Source organism: Rhincodon typus, chromosome 35 (assembly GCF_021869965.1).
Source record: "Rhincodon typus isolate 14 chromosome 35, sRhiTyp1.1, whole genome shotgun sequence".
NCBI classification, from domain to species: domain Eukaryota; kingdom Metazoa; phylum Chordata; class Chondrichthyes; order Orectolobiformes; family Rhincodontidae; genus Rhincodon; species Rhincodon typus.
In genome coordinates this window covers 18,729,944-18,749,737 of record NC_063366.1, presented here as the reverse complement: position 1 = coordinate 18,749,737, position 19,794 = coordinate 18,729,944, and the positions used below count along the sequence as shown (strand labels likewise).

The 19,794-nt window shown below is 42.9% G+C and overlaps 1 protein-coding gene across 1 annotated transcript; it reads right to left on the bottom strand.

Annotated features, from left to right (window-relative positions):
• Positions 1-6,100: 6,100 nt before the first annotated feature.
• LOC109916931 lies at positions 6,101-17,835 on the bottom strand. Its single transcript, XM_048616977.1, has 7 exons — positions 17,516-17,835; positions 15,803-16,123; positions 15,033-15,155; positions 13,506-13,524; positions 13,307-13,341; positions 11,130-11,164; positions 6,101-7,469 (listed from the first exon to the last, which is right to left on the bottom strand). Exons 1-7 carry the CDS (start codon positions 17,568-17,570, stop codon positions 7,341-7,343), a joined length of 717 nt encoding a protein of 238 aa, XP_048472934.1. The 5' UTR covers positions 17,571-17,835; the 3' UTR covers positions 6,101-7,340.
• Positions 17,836-19,794: the final 1,959 nt, after the last annotated feature.

Below are 19,794 nucleotides of genomic sequence, written 5' to 3'. Positions count from 1 at the left end.
CAATGAGTGCATTCAATTCCACCAGTAGCTCCAGTGGGGTCTGAACCAATGTGACTGGAGAGATTAGGCTGGACATCTGGATTATTAGTCCAGTGACTGTGCCATTTCCACCAATCGCCTTTGTCCCATTTGAACAAAGGAACAAATTCAAGGAATCGACTGGCTCCTGTATGTGCCCTGCTACACCCTGTTGACTGTTTCAATAACTTCCTGCCTTCATGCAGTAATGTTCTCTGTTCAGTTTGCCTAGTGGGATTATCAGCAAGTTTGGGAAGAAAGCATTTGTAAACAGAAAATCTTCACAAACATATTTACAATGTGACTACACATGGTGACCAAATTAAACCAGTAAAAATTGAAGTGAATGAATAATTAGCTATGTAGTTTTAGCCTTTTACAATCCATAATGGACAGCTCTCACAATGAAAACAGAAACTTCATGAAAAATGATCATTATGAGCCTTTTCCATTAGAAATTGACTCCTTTTGCAATATGTACAAATGGCTATAGGTACCACTGACTGAGACCTCGCCAATCAAAAGGAGAATATGACACAAGCAATAGTGTTTTGTGCAGGGATCAAGATTTTATACTCCCAATTTTGAACTGGCTCTAAATATTTTTAATTAACATTCTCACACATGCCTCTGGAGAAGGTGGAATTTGAAAAGTGACTGAGTGGCATTTAACTAAGGCACTACAACTTTACCACCCTCTGGACTGATTTTATCACTACATGATTAACTCCCTCACAGTTAATGTGCACTAATTTTGCACCACATTTATTATTTAACTCCATCACAGTTAATGTATGCTAATTTTGCACCACGTTTATTATCAGCAGTCAACCAATTTACAATGGAAATTCACACTTAGCTGTACTGCTGCAGCCCAAGAGTTGGTTACCACCGAAGCCTCCTACACTGTTCGTTACAATGTGCACATGGAATGTTGCAGTTTCCTAGAGAAAGGAAATGTCAAAATGATGTGCAAAACGTTGAAGATAATAGCAAGTTCAATGATAGTTCAATTCCCTCAGTCATAACCTCACTCTTTCACCCACATGTGCGATTTCTCTCTCTCTCTCTGTCTGTCTCTCTCTCTTCACCCCACTCCTCCTCACTTATTATTCACATTCATGGCCTCTGTCACACAGTTATCATCCCTTTCTCAGATGTTCCTTCAATTTCACTCCTTTTTTCTAGTTGTCTTACATTTTGAGTACAAAGACTTCAGTGGCTCAAGATGGTGGTTTACCATCTCGGGGCAATTTTGTATGGGCTACAAATGTTGGCCTAGCTAGTGACACCACTGTCTCGTGAAAGGATAAGAAAAACTGTCTTCCTCTTAAACTTTCTCTCTGATCCAGTTACTTCCTTTATCACTGGAATGGTCTTTTCTTCATTTGTAATGAACATTTTTTTTTCCTGACTAATCTCTAATTTACACAAGTGATGGCAAAAATATCTCCATGACTAGAAAGTTTGGAAAACCAGCATGGATTTGTGAAAGGTAACTCATGCTTAATAAACCTACTGGGATTTTGGAGGATGTATCCAATGGAATAGATAAAGGAAACAAGTGATTGTCGTGTACTTGGATTTCAGAAGTTTTCTGTTGAAGTCTTTCATAGTAGGGTAAAGTGGTCAAAATTAAAGCCCATGAGATGGGGGAAGTACATTAGCATGGATCACAAATTGATTAACAGACAGGAAACCGAATGGGATTAATTGGGTCTTTTTCCAGGTGGCAGGCAATGACTCGTGGGATACCACATGAATCAGTATTGAGCCCCAGTTATTTGTATGTATGAATGATCTGGAAGAGGGAACCAAATGCAAAATTTCCAAGTTTGCTAACGCCACAAAATGGACAGAACTGTCATTGTGAGTTGTGATGTACGGAGGTTGCAAGGAGATGTAGACAAGTTGAGTGAATGGGAAAGCATGTGGCAGTTGAAGTACAATGTGGCTAATTGATGTTATACACTTAGGCATGAAAAACAGAAAGGAAAGGTATTATTTAGCCGTGATATATTGGTAAGTGTGGTTATCAAACTGGATCTGGATGTCTTTGGACGCCAATCAATGAAGGCAGGTGCAGCAAGCACTTGGGATGCCGAATGGTATATTGGCCTTCATTGCAAGAGGGTTTGAGATGAGAAATAGGGATATGCTGCTATAGTTATTCAGAGCTTTGGTCAAACCACATTTGGAGTATTGCATGTAGTTTTGGTTTCCCTACCTAATAAAGGATATACTTGCCATAGAGGGAGCGCAACAAACCTTCACTAGGCTGATAATAGGGATGGCAGGTTTGTCCTATGAAGCCAGGTTGGTTCCACTGGGCCTCTATTCACTTGAGTTTGGAAGGATGAGGGAGGATCTAACTGAAATATTTAAAATTCTAACATGGCTAGACAAGCTTGATACAGGGAGGAACAAGCGCAAAATTTAGCAGAAAAGCTCAGCAGGTCTGGCAACATCTGTGGAGAGAAGTCAGTTAACGTTTCGGATCCATTGACCCTTCCTTTTAGATACACGGAGGATGCTGTCCCTAGTTGCGTAATTTAGAACCGGGGACAGACTCAAGATGTGGTGTAGACTCTTTGGAACTGCAATGGGAAAAGAAAACTCTTCACTCGAAGGGGAGTGAACCTTTGGAATGCTCAACCACAGAAAGCTGTGGAGGCCAACCCATTGAACATATGCAACAAAGAGATAAATACTTCTTTTAGCTTCTAAAGGCATCAAAGGGTATGTGGTGAAAGCAGGAACATGGCATTGAGATAGACGAACAGCAATGATCATATTGAATGGCAGAGCGGACTCAAAGCACTGAATGGCCAATTCCTGCTCCTGGTTTCTATGTCTGGCTTTTGAAGGCTTTAGCTGCTATAATCCTTATAACTGTTTGTCACCAATAAAGTGCTTTCAGGACAGCTTACAGGAACAATTCAAAGACCTATCAAGAAATCCAAGGAGACTGGCTGCTTTCATCAGTTACAGATCTTATGGCAAATTTCCTTCTGATAATCGCATCTGCATATGAGCGTGCTTCACTCTACTCACTAGGGGCTTTCCAAATTCAAAGCAAAATTAATTTTCCATTCTTCCCTGTAGGCGTGGATCCACCATAGATATGACCTTGCATTTCACAATAAACAAGTGTAATGTGTTCGGGGGCGAGAGGAGGAGGGGGAATCTCTTGATAGGAAGTTAGAATATTAGTGAGTTTCATTTGTGTGTTTGAAGACAACACACTTTTCCTTTCAGAGGTGATTGATTGATGCTCGTTTTCAGGTAAATGTTAAGTAGGTTCTATTCCCATCTCAATTTTTATCTGTTCATCGAAGTGATAGTTCTATGATTAATAGAATTTTATGAATAAAGTATTTCAACAGATGCTACAAGCCGGATGAGTTAAGAAAATAATCAGCCCTGATCTGATTGGATGATAGTTTTATAGTATCGTATAGTAGTTACTTGGCCTTTTAGCTATTTTAAAATCAATCTCTTCTGAAATGTTATTACCTTTGGAGCAGGTAGGACTTGAACGCAGGCCTTCTAGTTCCGAGGCATGCGCATTATCACTGCACTATAACAACCCCAAGGCACTAATCCTTTCCTTAGGGAAACTTACCGTCCTCACTTGATCTGGCCTAACTGTGACACCGGACCCATAGCAACATGTTTGATTCATCGCTGCCGTCTGAAATGGTCACTGGGTTCAAGGGTAATTAGGGATGGGCAACAAATACTGTCCTAGCTGGCGGTGCCCACATCCAATTGAATATTTTAATTGAGGATGAAATTCCTCAACGTGTGTTAAGCACGATCGGAGAACTGCACTCCCTACAACATCTGCGTGACATGTCTCTCATAGAATCCCTACAGTGTGGAACAGGCCCTTCGGGGCAACAAGTCCACACCGACCCTCACACCCTGTAACCCACCTAATGTGCACATCCCTGGACACTGGGGGCAATTTAGCATGGCCAATTTCCCTACCCTGCACATCTTCGGACTGTGGGAGGAAACAGGAGCAGACACGGGGGGACAATGTGCAAACTCCACGCAGGCAGTCGTCCGAGGATGGAATCGAACCCGGGCCTCTGGCGCTATGAGATAGCAGTGCTAACCACTGAGTCATGGTGCCGCCTTGGAAAACCTCAGCAGGTCTGGTGAAGAGAAATCAGAGTTAACATTTCGAGTCCGGTGACCCTTCCTTCTGAGCTTTTCCAGCAATCTCTATTTTTGTTTCTAATCCAGGATGGTTCTCGACATGCGCGTTATATTCCAACTCCCACGCCCACCCCACCCCGTATAAGAATGTCCCTCGAATTACTTTTGTCGAATCCTTTATTCATTTCGTGCAAAGGATGAGGGCATCGCTGACTAGGCAGCATTTATTGCCCATCCCTAAATTGCCCAGAGGACAGTTAATAGTCAACAACATTGCTGTGGGTCTGGAGTCACATGTAGGCCAGACCAGGTAAAGATGACAGTTTCCTTCCCGAAACGACATTGGTGAATAAATTCTGCACTGCACTGCACACAATGATCGCCCTGCTGTACAGGAACTCGCTAATCGCTTCTCCTCGGAGAATTTTTTTTTGATTATACAAATGGCATCCGGTCCAACTCGAGCAAAAAAAAATACACCCACACACCCACTAACCACATCACCATCCCCTCCACCAACTCCTCTTCTCCCCACACGCGCATCCTTCCACTTCCCCTGCCCCCAGCCCGGGCTTGAGCCGGACGTTTCGCAACATTGCGCAGAGCCTGAGATGAGCAGAGTGCCTCTGACGGTCTGCCTCTGACCGTGTGCCCCGCTAACAAAAGCGACATTAGCAACGGCCTCGTCAAGAAGTATCGGCAGAGGCCCGCGAGTCAGAGTTTCCGTTGATCATTTCATCTAGAAAACGCTGACATCAGAAATGTCAAAGATTGCGCAAAAAGCCCGGCGTGGCTGCAACAGCAGCAGGAAAGGTCTGTAAAGAGTCAGAACAGGAGAGTCTTTGCAGACTAAATAGCACAGAAATCTGAGCAGCAGCTTCCCCCTCCAAAACATACACGTTCATTTCTCTGCACCCACACACTGTTCAATAGGCGTGAGTTTCAACAGATTATTTATGCAACGTCCCGGCATGGTAACAGAAAATCCACTTAAAAATTACTTTTGTGTACTTTACTCAATTTGTAGTACCTAATCATTACCGTGAGCGAACAGTTTTGAAACAGTATTAGACGGCAGTCTTGCCCTTTCTCATACTTAAAGGCTAATTTTGCGTTCAGTGGGGAGTTGAGCCAAATAACCTGGAGTTACTTTCTTTTTCAAGAGGAAGTTAAGTACAGAGGATAAAGGATATACAAAGAGGACGAACAGGTATAGGTACAATGGCAATGTCAGTGGTGTAGTAACTCAGAGGCCGGTCTAATGTTACAGGGGGTGAAATCTCTCTGTATGTAGTACCTGGTGGAATTTAAATTCCATTTAAAAATCTGGGATTGCGCGCTTAACCTATCATCAGCTGTATAAACCCATCCAGTTGCAAGGGAAGTATGTCATCCTTATCTGATCTGGCCTGTATGCGAAACTAAACAAGTATCAACGTGATTCATTTTCAACTACCCTCTGGAATAGCCCAGCAAACAATTCAGTACAAGCCAAAGGAGGGACATGCTTAGCTTATTGGGGGTGGGGAGTGCAAGAGTCACGTGAGGCAGTAGCATGGATGGGACCCCAACAGGGCTGAATCCCCTATTTCTGTAGAGATAATATACCAGGCAGAATATATACATAATGTGTTCCTGTGTCCCACATCGCCCTGCATTGAGAGACCGGAACTGCGGAGTCAATGCTGGGCACTGGCAGCTTAATAATTTCATATCGAAATAGCAGCTTGCTGCTCCTTAAAGGTTGTGTCAAAAAATAAGCCGAACACTTCGGTCAGAATAGCATGAGGCAATTCACGCCAACACATAAACAGTCGCGACATAAAATTGCTAACTGCTATCGTTTCGCACCCCAAGGTGCTTTATTCAAATTTGCATTTGTGGCTGTTAAAATGAAATAAAAAATTCTGCAGAATTCAACAATCAAGACACACTTTATTTCACAAGGTCCCACTCGTTATCTCCCAGTTGACTTGGCAGAACTCCTGAAATAGTTGAATATGAGATGAGATGGCAAAAGTAAAGTTGCTGGAAAAGCTCAGCAGGTCTGGCAGCATCTGTGAAGGAAAAAAAATAACATTTCGGGTCCGGTGACCCTTCCTCAGATCCTTTCGGTTTTTATTTAGTATTTAACTCACTGCCACATCTCTTCTAGGCATGCCTGTTCTGAGGAAGAGTCACCGGATACGAAACGTTAACTCTGTTTTATTTTCCTTCACAGATGCTGCCAGACCTGCTGAGCTTTCCAGCAGCTTCTGTTTTTGTTCCTGATTTACAGCATCCGCAGTTCTTTCGGTTTTTTATGAGATGAGATGAGGTGACCAGAACTTTCCTCCCTGCCTCGTCATCCCAGCTGACTCCCACAGTCTGACCAGTAAAAGGAGTACTCCAGTTGGTACTTGGTCAGGTGATCTTCCACGAGAATTGCGGGGCTGGGGTTGGCTGGTAAAGTTGGATTTGTTGGTTGGGAACTCCGGGCTCGCTCAGTCGGAACTGGCTTAAGAGCTCAGGCGAGGGGTCGGGGGAGGTGGGGAAGACTGACTCTTATCCATTGCCTCTCTCTCGACATTCCAGAAAGTGGGCGTGCGTGAACTCCTGAAAACAGCAGCGAACTGAAGGATCAGTAGTCGGTAGAGGCTCGCCCGCCAAATTCCTGGGTGACTTTAACCGAATACGCCCTTTAAAGGGGCTGATGGAATCGGGTACAGCCTGATTCTGATCTCTACTGAAGGCAATGCAGACTGATAGTGATCGCAGTGCATAGGAGTTCGGGGAAATATGAACTTAAGGTGGTGTGTGAGGAGATGGATGGGGAGCAGAGACGCCTTGCATCCTGTCAATTATTCTTCATGACGAAATCAAAATAATAAATTCATTTCCACTTGTAACTATTTCACTGTACAACATCCCACACAGTGTAAACTATGAATTTAAAATGGCAATTGTTACTGTTTTGGGGGGTGGGGGGATTGTATTCTTGGTATAGGGCGTGATTTGTCTATTCATTATTGACGTAATACTAATCAGGCGAAATATTAAAACAACACAGAGAAAGAAAATCATCTCTAGCCTTCAGGAAAGTAACTGTGGTATGGCTGAGGATCTTAAATAATGTCTGCTTGAGCCGTGGTGGTACATTGACTCTGTCGTTGCGGTTAGGTCTGCATGTCCTGGTTTCGCCCAAAATGGACGTAGTCCGCATTTTCCATCCTGTGTTGCTCTTTGGGCTTCCTTTTCTTCTTCTTCCCTTCTTGACCGGAGCTCGAAGTATTTCCCTCTCGGTGCTTTGAGAAACATGTACACAGTGAACGGTCAGATGAATTGTTTACAAACCACTCGGCTCTAGGACAAGTAGAGACAGAATGCTAGCCTTGACAGTGATGCCCACACCCCACGAATGAGATCGTGCCTGAATTAATAATGTTCAACTCCACTTTCCTGCCTTTTCGCCCTTCTCCCCAATTCTCTTTGACATGATTAAGGGCTTAGGGAGCAATATCCAGAAAACCCCACTGTACATGTAGTTTCAACACAACGGGTTTTTTTTTCTCTTAAAATATCATTAAACTTCACAAGTGTGGATGGTTTGAAAGGATGTGGGATCGAGAGGTAGAGACTGCATATCCATGGTCCACCAGACAAAACTATGGGTGAATATTTCGGCTCAGATTTAAAAGGCCAAATTTGTGAAGATATAAGCGAGACTGGAAGATACACCCAGCTTGAGCTGGAAGGAGCATTTTCAGGGAACTGAACTTTCACATCGAAAAGTGTTTCCAGGATGGCAATGAAAACGAATGTTTTTAGGAGCGGAAAATGCTTCCGGAAGAATTGAATGTCTATTTAACAGAGAAAATAAAGTGCTGGATTTTTGGTTGTATTAAAAATAAAAGGGGAAATTCTGCTCAGTCGTTTGAAAGATAACTGCAGAGCGAATCAATGTTTCTTTTAGCTTGTTGGAGTAAAATTTGAAAATTTGAAATTCTTTAAGTTGGTCACTTGGATGCTGTTTTACGTTTTAATAAAGTTATGGGCGGCTTGGTGGATCCGTGGTTAGCAGTGCCTCCTCACAGCACTAGTGACCTAGGTTCGAGTCCGCTCCCCGGGCGACCGTCTGGGTGGATTTTGTGCGTTCTCCTCGTATCTACGTGGGTTTCCTCTCAAAGTGAAAACCTGTGTAGATTAGGTATATTGGTCGTGCTAAATTACCAGTAGTGTTCAGGGATGGGGAATGCAGGGATAGGATAGGGAAGTGAGCCTGGGTGGGATGCTCCTTGGAGGGTCAGTATGGGGTCGATGGGCAGAATGGTCTGCTTCCACACTGTAGGGATTCTATGATTCTGCATCGAGATGGGAAGAAAACTGTCAAGCCTTTTGAAAGAATATGTGGGGAAATGGCATCAGAACGGCGGATTTCAGTCAGGAAGGATAGTTAGTGCTATTTTCCTTAAAGCAGAACATTTGAAGGAACAATGTAATAAAACTATTCAAAATCTTGGAGGATTTTGATACAGTAAATTGGGACAAATTATTTCAAGAGTCTTGAAAGATGTTAATCAAAGGAAACAGGGTTTTAGTTACAGTATTATGTAATGTAAAGGAGATAGTTAATCTTGTTGTAACAAACTTTAGAGATGAATGAGCATAATATGGTAGAATTTTACATAATGTTTGAAAGTGAAGTAGTTCAACCTGAAACAAGGGTGTTAAATTTGAATAAAGGAAGTTATTAAAGCATGAGACACAAAGGGGCTGAGGTGGATTGAACAATTATATTCAAATTCACAAGTGTACATAGGCAAAGGACAGTATTTAAAGAATTAGCGCATGACTTTGGACAAATATACATTTCTTCACGATAGAAAATTGCAAAAAGGATCTGTCAAACATGGTTAACAAAGGAAGTTCTGGACTGTATAAGGTTAAAAGAAAAGGCCTAAAAAGTTGTCAGAAATAGAAGTAAATATGAGGATTGGAAGCTTTTTAGAGGTCCAAGAAACAGATATGGCAAGGGAGAATAAAATATGAATGCAATCTAACAACTTCTAAAAAAAATGGCCGAAAATGTTACTATAGACACGTTAATGTGGGTCCTTACAGGCAGTCATGACAATTTATGATGGGAACTAGAGAAATTGCAGAGAAGCTAAATGGTTATTTTATGTCTGTTTTCACCGGGGAACATACAAGAAATCTCCTAGAGCTAGAAGTCCAAATGGCTATGGAGAATGAGGAGCTAAAGGAAATTAACATTAGTAAGAAGATTGTACTGGAGAAATTAATGGGCCTGGAAGTTGATAAATCCCAGAACTTGATATTGTGCATCCCAGAGATTTACGATGGTGGCTATTGTGCATTGATGATTATCTTCCAAAATTATATAGATTCTGGAAAGATTTCTGTTATTTGGAAGGTAGCAGATGTCATGACCTTATTTAAGAAGGAGTCAGAGAGAAAACAAGGAACTAAGGCCCGTTTGCCTTACATCAATAGTAGAGAAAGAGCTAGAATCAATTAAAAAGGATGTGATAAATAGACACTTGAATAATAACGATCTGATTGGGCATAGCATGGATTTGCAAATAGGAAAATCACGTTTGCCGAAATTGTTGGAGGTTTTTGAAGATGTTACTAAAAACATTGATTAAAAAAAAGGAGCTGATGAAGAAGGTGTACTTAGACTTTCAGACGGCTTTTGATAGTCTTTTGAATTTCAGAAGATTTTTGATTTGTCCTGCACAGGCTTAATAATTAGTAAGCAGATAGAAAACAGACAGTAGGAATGATTGGGTATTTCACACATTGGCAGTCTGTGACTAGAGGGCATCACAACAATTAGTACTTGGACACTAGCGGTTCACAATATCTATCAATGATATTGAGTGGGTGATCCAAATATTTCCAAATTTGCAAAATGCACAAAGCACAAATGGAACTATATGTGGTGAGGTAGATGTGAAGCAGCTTCAGGAGGATTTGGACAGACTTCGTGAATATACAAGAACGTGGCAATATAATGTGAAGTTATTCACTTTGGTAGGAGGAACTAATGTTCAGGGAACTTCCTAAATAGTAAGAGGTTGGAAAGTGTAGCCATGCAAAGAGTCTTAGAGGTGTCTTTGTTGATAAATGACTGAAAGCTAACATATAGGTGCAGCAATCTATTAGGAAGGTTATTGGAATGTATCCTTAATGGCAAGAGGATTTGAGTACAGGCGTAGTGAAGTCTTGCTTCAATTCTGAAGTTCTGAAATTCAGGTTCTGAAGAAGGGTTCCAACCCGAAATGTCATACTCCTCTTATGCTGCCTGACCTGCTGTGTTCTTCCAGCTCCACACTGTGTGTGTTCTGACTCCAGCATCTGTAGTTCTTTGTATCTATCAGTAGTGAAGTCTTGCTTCAATTGCATAGGCGCTTGGTTAGACTGCACCTGGTGTACTGTTCCTGGGGTTGTGGAACTGTTCTATGAGGACAGATTGAGCAAACTGGCCTGTATTCTTTCGAGTTTTGTATAATGAAAAGTGATTTTATTAAATCTGATAACATACTCAAATAGATAGACAAGGCAGATACAGGAAAGATCCTTCCTATGGCTGGAGAATCTAGAATGAGAGGGTACATTTTATAATTAAGAAGATTGCAAATCTGGTCCAAAACGATGAGAATTATTTCTTCCTCAGAGATCTGTGAACCTTTGCAATTCACTACCACATGGGGCTATGAAAGTTCTGGCATTGTGGATGTGTTTAAGGTCGAGGTTTGTGGCTTCCTCATTACCAGTGGTTTTGCAGGGTTATATGGATGGGGTGGGTAAAAGGTATTGAAGTGTTTGATTGGCCATGATCATATAGAATGGCAGAGCAGATTCAGTCTGAATGGCCAACTTCTGTTCCAATGCACCTGTGACATTTTATTGGTGGAATTTTCAAGTAAGATCCTACTTACAGTGTGCTTCCCTTTCTGTTTTCGTGGGACAGACTCTATTGGAAAGAAATAACAATGGGTTAGCAAAACATATACATGCAAAACAGAATGTCATAAATGTAACAACACATCCATTTATTTACCTAACCTAATCTGTTAACTTGTATGGCTAAATTCAAACGAAATTCATTAATTACTACATCTTTCGTATTTACAAATATATTTAGAACAATATTAACTACTGGACTTTTGGAAATGTGATGCCATTTATGGCCAAGTAGCACAATGTAAGGTAATTTTTTTTTCTTACTCATAACTGACATTGTTGTAAACAGGAGTAGCGTTTGAATCTAGATAAATTTGTACACGTTACCAGACATGAGAACGCAAATGTGGGATTGCTTTAAGATTGATCCTGAATGTTCTGCAAATTGACTTTTATTTTTTGACACAGTGATCATAGTGTACCTGTAGGGCATCTAATTTTCTCTGCATAGTTTTTGCTTATTGAAATTTAAATTTACAATGCATAAAAATGGGGATAAACGCAAAAATTACAGCGTTTCTCCACTGCATCTAACAATCCGATAAATATTTCCAACGTAACCCCTCTGTGATTCCATTTTAAAAGAAATGCTGCTGTGCATTTTCAATGTTGTTAACCATTTTTTGAATGTGGGAACAGGAAATGGCCATTCTGCCCCTGAAGACTGACATGTCATCTCATCTGCACCCAAATTCATTTATCTCCTTGGTTTGATAGTACTTAATAACCTACAGAACAAAAGAAAAAAAAACTAATCCTAGTTTTCTAGTTTATATATTCATTCCCTTTCTGGGCATTACTATTGAGTCTGCTCCAATCATCCTTTCATACTCTACATTCCAGGTCATACCATTAGCTACAGTTCAACAAAAATCTCTTCAACTTGCCCCAATTCATTTGCCTGAGATCTGCGTCTTATGTTTGCCGGCAGATGTGAGGAGTGTAACGGCCTCTCGTTCACGCCAGGATTAAAGGGTTTCAGCTATAGGGACAGGCTGAGTAAGCAGGGGCTATTTTCCCTGGAGCGTCGGAGGCTGAGAGGTGACCTATAGAGGTTTATAAAATCATGAAGGGCATGGATAGGGTGAATAACCAACGTCTCTTCCCCAGGCTAGGGGAGTCAAAACCTAGAGGGCATAGGTTTAAGGTGAGAGGGGAAAGATTTAAAAGAGACCTGAGGGGCAACGTTTTCACCCAGAGGTTGGTGCGTGTATGGAATGGGCTGCCAGGGGAAGTGTTGGAGGCTGGAACAATTACAACATTTAAAAGACATCTGGATGTGTGCATGAATAGGAAGGGTTTAAAGGAATATGGGCCAAATGCTGGCAAATATGACTAGATTAATTTTGGATATCTGGTCGACATGGATGAGTTGGGCCGAAGGGACTATTTCCGGCCATATAACTATGTGACTCTATGATCTCTCTACCGGTGAAGGTAGATTCTCTTTATGGAATCAATTGGTTGGAATGGTGTATCGGACCCGAATTTTAAGAACAAAAGTCTAGAGAAGATCGGTCTGCATGAAATCAGTGGATTTTGAACGGAATTCCTTTGTAAACAACGTGAGCAAATATAGGACTTGTATTAAGGTAGTGGGAGTGTTGGGAGAAGGGGGATGAATAAATTTATTGATATCGAGGGGATTAAAAGACAGCGAGGGAGAAACTAGATACACAGCTTGCAAGGGGAAGGATGAGATGTGTACAAAATGATGCAGAAGTGGATCGATAAGATTTGGAAGTTATTGTAACAGATTCAACAGCTAAAGGCAAAGAAAAATTCCAATCATATAATGGAGACAGTATTCACCGAGAGAGGTTCATATCTGGGTTAATTAAGTCAAGTTGAAGATAAATTCAAGCTTCAGGTAAACTTCTGAACATTCATCAATTTCTCCTTGTTACCCTCAGAGATGTGAAACCTACAGGTCTCCATATTTCTTTATCCCGCTTAAAATTGTATCCATTTAGTTGTATTAAAATCCAACACACATACTGTGACAAAGTCACGCATCCTAAGGATAGGTTGCTTATGTATATAAGACGGTAAAACACCCTGAGATGGTGAGCGAGAATAGGCCGAAGGGACGTTTCACTCAAATCGATTTATGACCTGTCAAGTTCCTTTCTGCAAGTTAGAAATCAGTTACCTGCTGACTTTTCAGTGATGTATGCAACAAACTGCCTGTGGGAGATGAAAACGCACGATTAACAAATGTATTCGGCATTACGATGTTTGCACTTCAATGGAGGTAGGAATCAGAGCATGGGGACCGAGAGAGATGGTTCAATTACAGATCAGAGAGAAAGCAGGGGACTAGAGTAAACGAAAGTAGTGTATAAACTCACCTCTGAAGAGCAATGCAGGCTGCAAAGAACAAAAAAGTCACAAACTGATTTAATCTGAATACAAGATGAGTATTTGAATCGCAGTTTCAATCCTAGCCATATATACTTATGATTAACTCGCCAATAGATGTGAACACATCATAGAGTGGCAAGATTGTCACTGCACTCCCGTTCATGCATGATTCGCCCCAATTCCGTGGTTCCTCCCAATTCACAAAAATAATCAAAAACTTCATGACAATGATTAAAGTGTCTTTCACTTTGCAGCGACTGCGTAAAATTGTCACTATCAGACTTGTCTCTGAAACACGATTGGCGATGTTTGCACTCTACATTTACACGCATAGGCCTCTGGTGGCACGATAGTGGTATCCCTACATCTGAGCTAGAAGACACGCGTTTGAGTCCCACTTGCTCCAGTTATGATGCGTTTGAGTACTGTGGTATGCTGGTATACATTCTACACCCACACTGATGGGTAAGTATGCTATATGGCCCACTCTAAGGGACCTCGTTGCACCGTGGTAATGCCAGCTTCAAGTCACACCTGCACTTTCTAAAGCTAGCTATGCTGTTGTGATCATTTTGTATTAGAAGAAATGAGAAGATTGCTGTTCATTTCCCAATCCGAGGAGCTCAAAGTTGAGGAAATTCTAGTCAAAGGTCGAAAGGTTGGGATAAATGAACGGAAGAATGGTAACTTTTGCAACATGGGAAACTTTGGCTTTGGAATCCAGGAGCTCATTGACCTGGGCATCAAGTAGCTTTTGATGCTAGTATTAGAATTTACAGCTGGATTTCTAGGTGGTCATGGGCGGCCTGGTTTCAGCATTTCTGATTTTAAAAAAGTGAAAAGGGGCGCGCACTGGCTCAAAACACAAGATTTTCCAGGAAGAATCGATGAGTTGGTTTCAGCTAAAATATAATCGCATCCTCCTGTAAGGAAAGTAATTTGAAGAGCGCATGAAAAGGAAGTAGAATCAAGTTGTAACAGTAAAAAAAAATCCTGAACAGATTGATTAGAAAATATCTACGTTCCTGATTATAAAAAATCTTTTTTTATTATTCCTTCTTGGCGTGTGTGTGCGTCTGGCAACCGATGTTTATCGCCTATACCGAGTTGACTTTGGAAACGGGATAGCGGGTCTATCTACGTGAATCGCTCCAGTTAGCTGTGATAATGTGGGCTCTTGCGGTGCTGTTAGCTGGGGCTGTACAAAGATAAACACCCAGTGGCGACAGGAGACGCCAAAGTCAGGCCGGTGCATGATGTGCATAGGAGAGGGAGCGCGGGGTAAATAGCACAGCCGCAGTTATAAATTGACAGGAGAACTTCACAAAGAACTGGAGGCTAAATGAGGTGGAACTCATTAGTTTTGAAATCCGGGGAAATAAGATGAGCTGAAAAGCAGAAAATTTCGGCTGGAAATAATGAGGACCCTACAGGTTGAAAGGCATGTGTTTAAAGTTTCGGTAGGACGGTATCCGCCGCAGTAGGAACAATAATAGATTGAACAAATGAAGTACCTTTACTTCGTTGCCTGAGTTGTACAGACACTACAATCAGTGCTATGCAAAGAACCAACACCACTGCTGTAACCGCTGCGATATGTACGATATTGGGGGGACATTGCTTTTCTTGTGAAACACCTAAAATGATAGCGGGAACAAAAGTTTGACAAGCGTCGGTTCCTCAGCAAATGGATGCCAATTCTCTCCGAAGACTTGCTGTTTCACATTCAACGACGGGGATCTCAGCAATGGACTTTCTTAACGTATTGACGCTGATTTTCTGCAACAGTCGCGGACGTACACACAGTCACAGGGACACACAAACATACTCTCACAGCCTGTTCTCACAGGCTGCAAAAGACGTAATCACAAAAGTCACATATACTAACTCGCAGAGGCACACCAGACGCCCATATGCATGGACATTCACACAGAGACGTACAATATCATGTATATGCACTCAAATACACACTCCCCCAGGGTCAGACTCCCATTCTCCAAGGGATGCTGAGCCACTGAGGCGTATGTATGTCAGTCTGAGGACCAACATGTGTCACAGATATATCTTCACAGGCTCGCACTCACGAAACAATTCACCCGCGTGTGGACAATCTCACACGGAGAGATACACAAGGTTAAACTCTCTCCTGCATTCACACAGATATCTGCACACACACACGCACACACACACACACACGCACTCAGACATGTCCAGACATACACGCACGCCGATACATAGTAACACACACACACACATACACAACAAAGTTGCAGAAATCTCTTACGCCTCACTCCAAGTTTCGTCCCTACGCCCTTAAACTGGTTGCCGAGTTTCTGTATGACGCAATAATATGTCCCGGAATCGCATTCTGTGAGGTTCCTGATCCGCAAATTAATCAGCAATGGATTATCAGACGTTAGTGGGTTGTCAGTTACTCTCTCGGCGTACATTGGGATGGCTTGAAGTATTGGAAGATCATTTTTCAGCCATTTGTAAGTTTTGGGTCCAGGGCTATTGATGTTGCACTGCAGCGTCACGGTCTCGCCTTCTACCAAATCCGCTGAAAGAGGCGACTGCACTACGACTTCTTCATTTGAGTGAACTCCTGTTAGGAATAAAACATTGCTTCAGCCATCGCTCGCTTGTTCGTGCTTGGAGCACCCACCGAACACACCTCACGCTCCCCCCCCCCCCCAACCCCCACCCCCCCACCCTTCACCCCTCATGTATTAGCTCAAGGTTAGATTTGGGTTACTGAACACGCCTCTTTCTTTCTTTATCCATGCCTTAACTTCCTTTCTCGATTCGAAAGGGGAATGTTTCACTAGCACCTCCCCTTCTTCCCACACCCCCTTCCCCACCCCTCAGCCCTTTTCTCTGTGCCTGGAACACCGTCTGTTCGTCCTGCTCGGCGTTACACGCTGTTGGTTTTCTTGAGGTTTGTGAGGGAGTCAGAGTTTGAATGGAGCTTTAGTTTAGAGGATAGGGATGGGAGAGGACTGGTGGTGGAGGGTCCTGAACCTGGAAATATGAGGGCCACAGCTCTTACACCTTACAAGGGAGATCTTGGTGTTGGCCATGACGAGCATCAGCCGATCCAACTCCCACCAACCCCTGCCAATGTGCCGGGCTAGTGCCATTGGAGATAAAAACCGAAAGAACTGCGGATGCTGTAAATAAGGAACAAAAACAGAAGTTGCTGGAAAAGCTCAGCAGGTCTGGCAGCATCTGTGAAGAAAAAAGTCAGAATTAACATTTCGGGCCCACTGACCCTTCCTCAGAACAGCACTAGCATCCACATCCAGAAGATCATCAGCTGCCATTTCCACCACCTCCAGTGAGATACCACCAAGACCCTGAGCTCCAGTTGCCTGTCACTCTAACACACCACCCTGTTCCCTGGCCAACATCTCTGTCTCTGGTTTGCTGCGTGTTCCAGCGAAGCCTAACGCAAGCTGGAAGAAAAACACCTCATTTTCTGCTTGGGGACCCCGCAGCCCTCCAGGCTCAATGCGGAGTTCAATAATTTTTGGGCCTGAGCTCTCCCGTGTCCTAGCCCCCTACCCCACACACCTGGCCTTGTTATCATATAGCCTGCCATTACACACTACCTATTGTTAGCCACTATTAAAAGCTGTTCGCCCTCCTAGCCAGATGGTTATCAAATCCTTTGTCTGTCCAACTGTTCTTCTCTAAAAAAAAAGCAGTTCTGAGTGAAGGGTTACTGGACACCAGACGTTAGCTCTGATTTATCTTCACAGATACTGCCAGACTTGCTGAGTTTTCAGCAATTTCTATTTTAGTGCCATTGGAATCTCGGCTCCGAGTGTTCCCGAAACGATTGGAGACCCTAAAGCACAGGGTCCGGGCGTTTGGAACTCAGTAAATCGTGTAACAGCACTTCTGTCCCCATAATTTCTCACCAACACCACACCCCTCCTTGCCATTAACTGCCCACTCCTCCTCAGGAATGCACAGGTACTTTACAAAATCTTACCTGTGGTCCAGAGGAAAGACATTAAGGCCAAGGCAGCGATAGAACACAAATTCATGGCCACTTCCCCACAGCGGCGAACTGCTGTGTTGACGGTAAAGGCAGGTTTCCGACTGCAGTGTATTCGACTGGTCTGAGCGCGCAAAAACACCGTATTAGGCAGCTTGGACTCGCTCCCAGTTTAGGACGTCAGGAAGCGAGGACGGAAGTAAAACCACCCAGCTCACACAAGGCTTTGGGTTGCAAGGTTGAAAATGTTACCGGTCTTCTGCTTTTCACTTTCCTAACTCTGCTTCCTCGCAGTGGGATTTCAGTTCCTGCGAATAAGCTTTGACATTGTCTAACCAGGTCAAAGTTGGCGGCAGCACATCGTGTTGAAAGAGACTGTTTTGTAGAATCTGCTGCGCCTATGTGGCCTTGTATTCTGGTGTTGTAGCTCACCGCACAGGAATGCAAGCCTGGGGAGCACAAGTAAGCCGTTCGGCCCCTCGAGTCTGTTCCAGCATTCAATCAGATCACGCTTGCTTTTGTTGTGATCTTCGCTTTCCACAACCCTAAACTCCCTCACCCATTAAAAAAAAAGTTGCCTAAGGCAGCCTGGAATGCATTTTGAAGATCCAGCCACCGCTGTCTCCCGCGTAAGAAAACTCCAACTCCTCAGAGAGAAGGCTTGTCTCTACATAGCCATCTTTGTTACCTTCTCGTCCACTCAATCTATCACTGCATCTCAGCGTGATTCTGCGCGCTCTCTCAACTCACAGCCTAACAGTGTATGCCATCTCTTAGCTAAAGTAACTCTCCGTCCCTTCGTCTGCGTGGCTAACATCGACTGTGGATAGCTGCTGTTGTACCAATGGTACTTGGAGCTGTCCACTCGTTACTACCTCCTGATAACCTAAAACTGCTACATTCCCCGATTCTAGTTTATCTACCGTGTTAGTTACATGCTTAAAAGTACGGAATGAATTTGTTAAACGCAATTCCCCTCCCATCAAACAATTTCCTAAATATATCTTGAAATACAGCTGCTGCAAACAATTGCCGTGTATCTGATCAGCTCAGTAACACTTCTTGGGAAGCTGGTTAAAGGGCAACAAGAAAACATAACACAACCTGGGTGTTGCCAAAGTGAACAGTCTGTATAAATTTCCAGAAGACTTATAGTTATTACTTATTTAATCATGAATTCCAGCAATGGTGGATATCAGGCTGCCGGCTTAATCTTCTGTCTGGGTTCTATCTTGTGAGGTTATTTTCCCTGGAGTGTCGGAGTTGTAAGGACAACCTTAGAGAAGTTAATAAAATCATGAAGGGCGCAGATAGGGTAAATGGCTAAGGTATTTTTTTTTTCCAGGGTAGGCGAGTGCAAAATTTAAAGGCGTAGGTTTAAGGCGAGAGGGGAAAGATTTAAAAGGGACCCGAAGGGCAACATTTTCACGCTGAGGGTGGTGCGTGTATGGAATGAGCTGCCAGAGGAGGTAGTGGAGGCTGGTACAATTATATAATTTAAAAAGCATCTGGATAGGTACACGGATAGGACGGGTTTAGAGGGATATGGGCTAAATGCTGGTAAGTTGGTCTAGATTTATTTAGGATTCCTGTTCGGCAAGGATGAGTTGGATGGAAGAATCATTGACAGTCTATAACTCAGTGCACATTTGCTACATTCCACCGGTTCCGAATCTACCGTCCATGGTGTCATGGATGAACTTAGACAGACTGATGAAGTTATACAGACTGTTCACTTTGGGAACACCCAGGTTGTGTTATGTTTTCTTGCTGTTCTTGAACCAGCTTCCCAAGAAGTGTTACTGAGCTGATCAGATACACGGCAATTGTTTGCAGCAGCAATATTTCAAAATGCATACGAGGTTCGCCTCAAGAGCAGTCCATTGGTTTGGAGACTTGCTTAGAAGCCCCACTCATAGCTGAGGGTGAGAGAAATGCAAATTCTTCAAATGTCTATAATTACCGTTTAAAATACCATCTCGTGTGGTCAACGGCAGGGCTACGTGAGTTGCTACTTAGTTTCGAGGGGCTGAACATCCTGTTTATCAGCTTCACAGTCACCCCATTATATATGTTGGCAGTGCGCCAAAACGAAACAAATTTGGGCCTTTGGGAGACTTTTGGTCAAATTAGCAAACTCTCAAGCTAAATTCTGGTGTGGTCCCCGTCTAAATCGAAACGTTTGAAGAGTGTTAAGACCACGGAATTTTGGCTGTCAAGCATTGTAGTTAGGCTGGGAAGGAAGGATGGGGAAGAAGAGTGGTGGCGGGAGG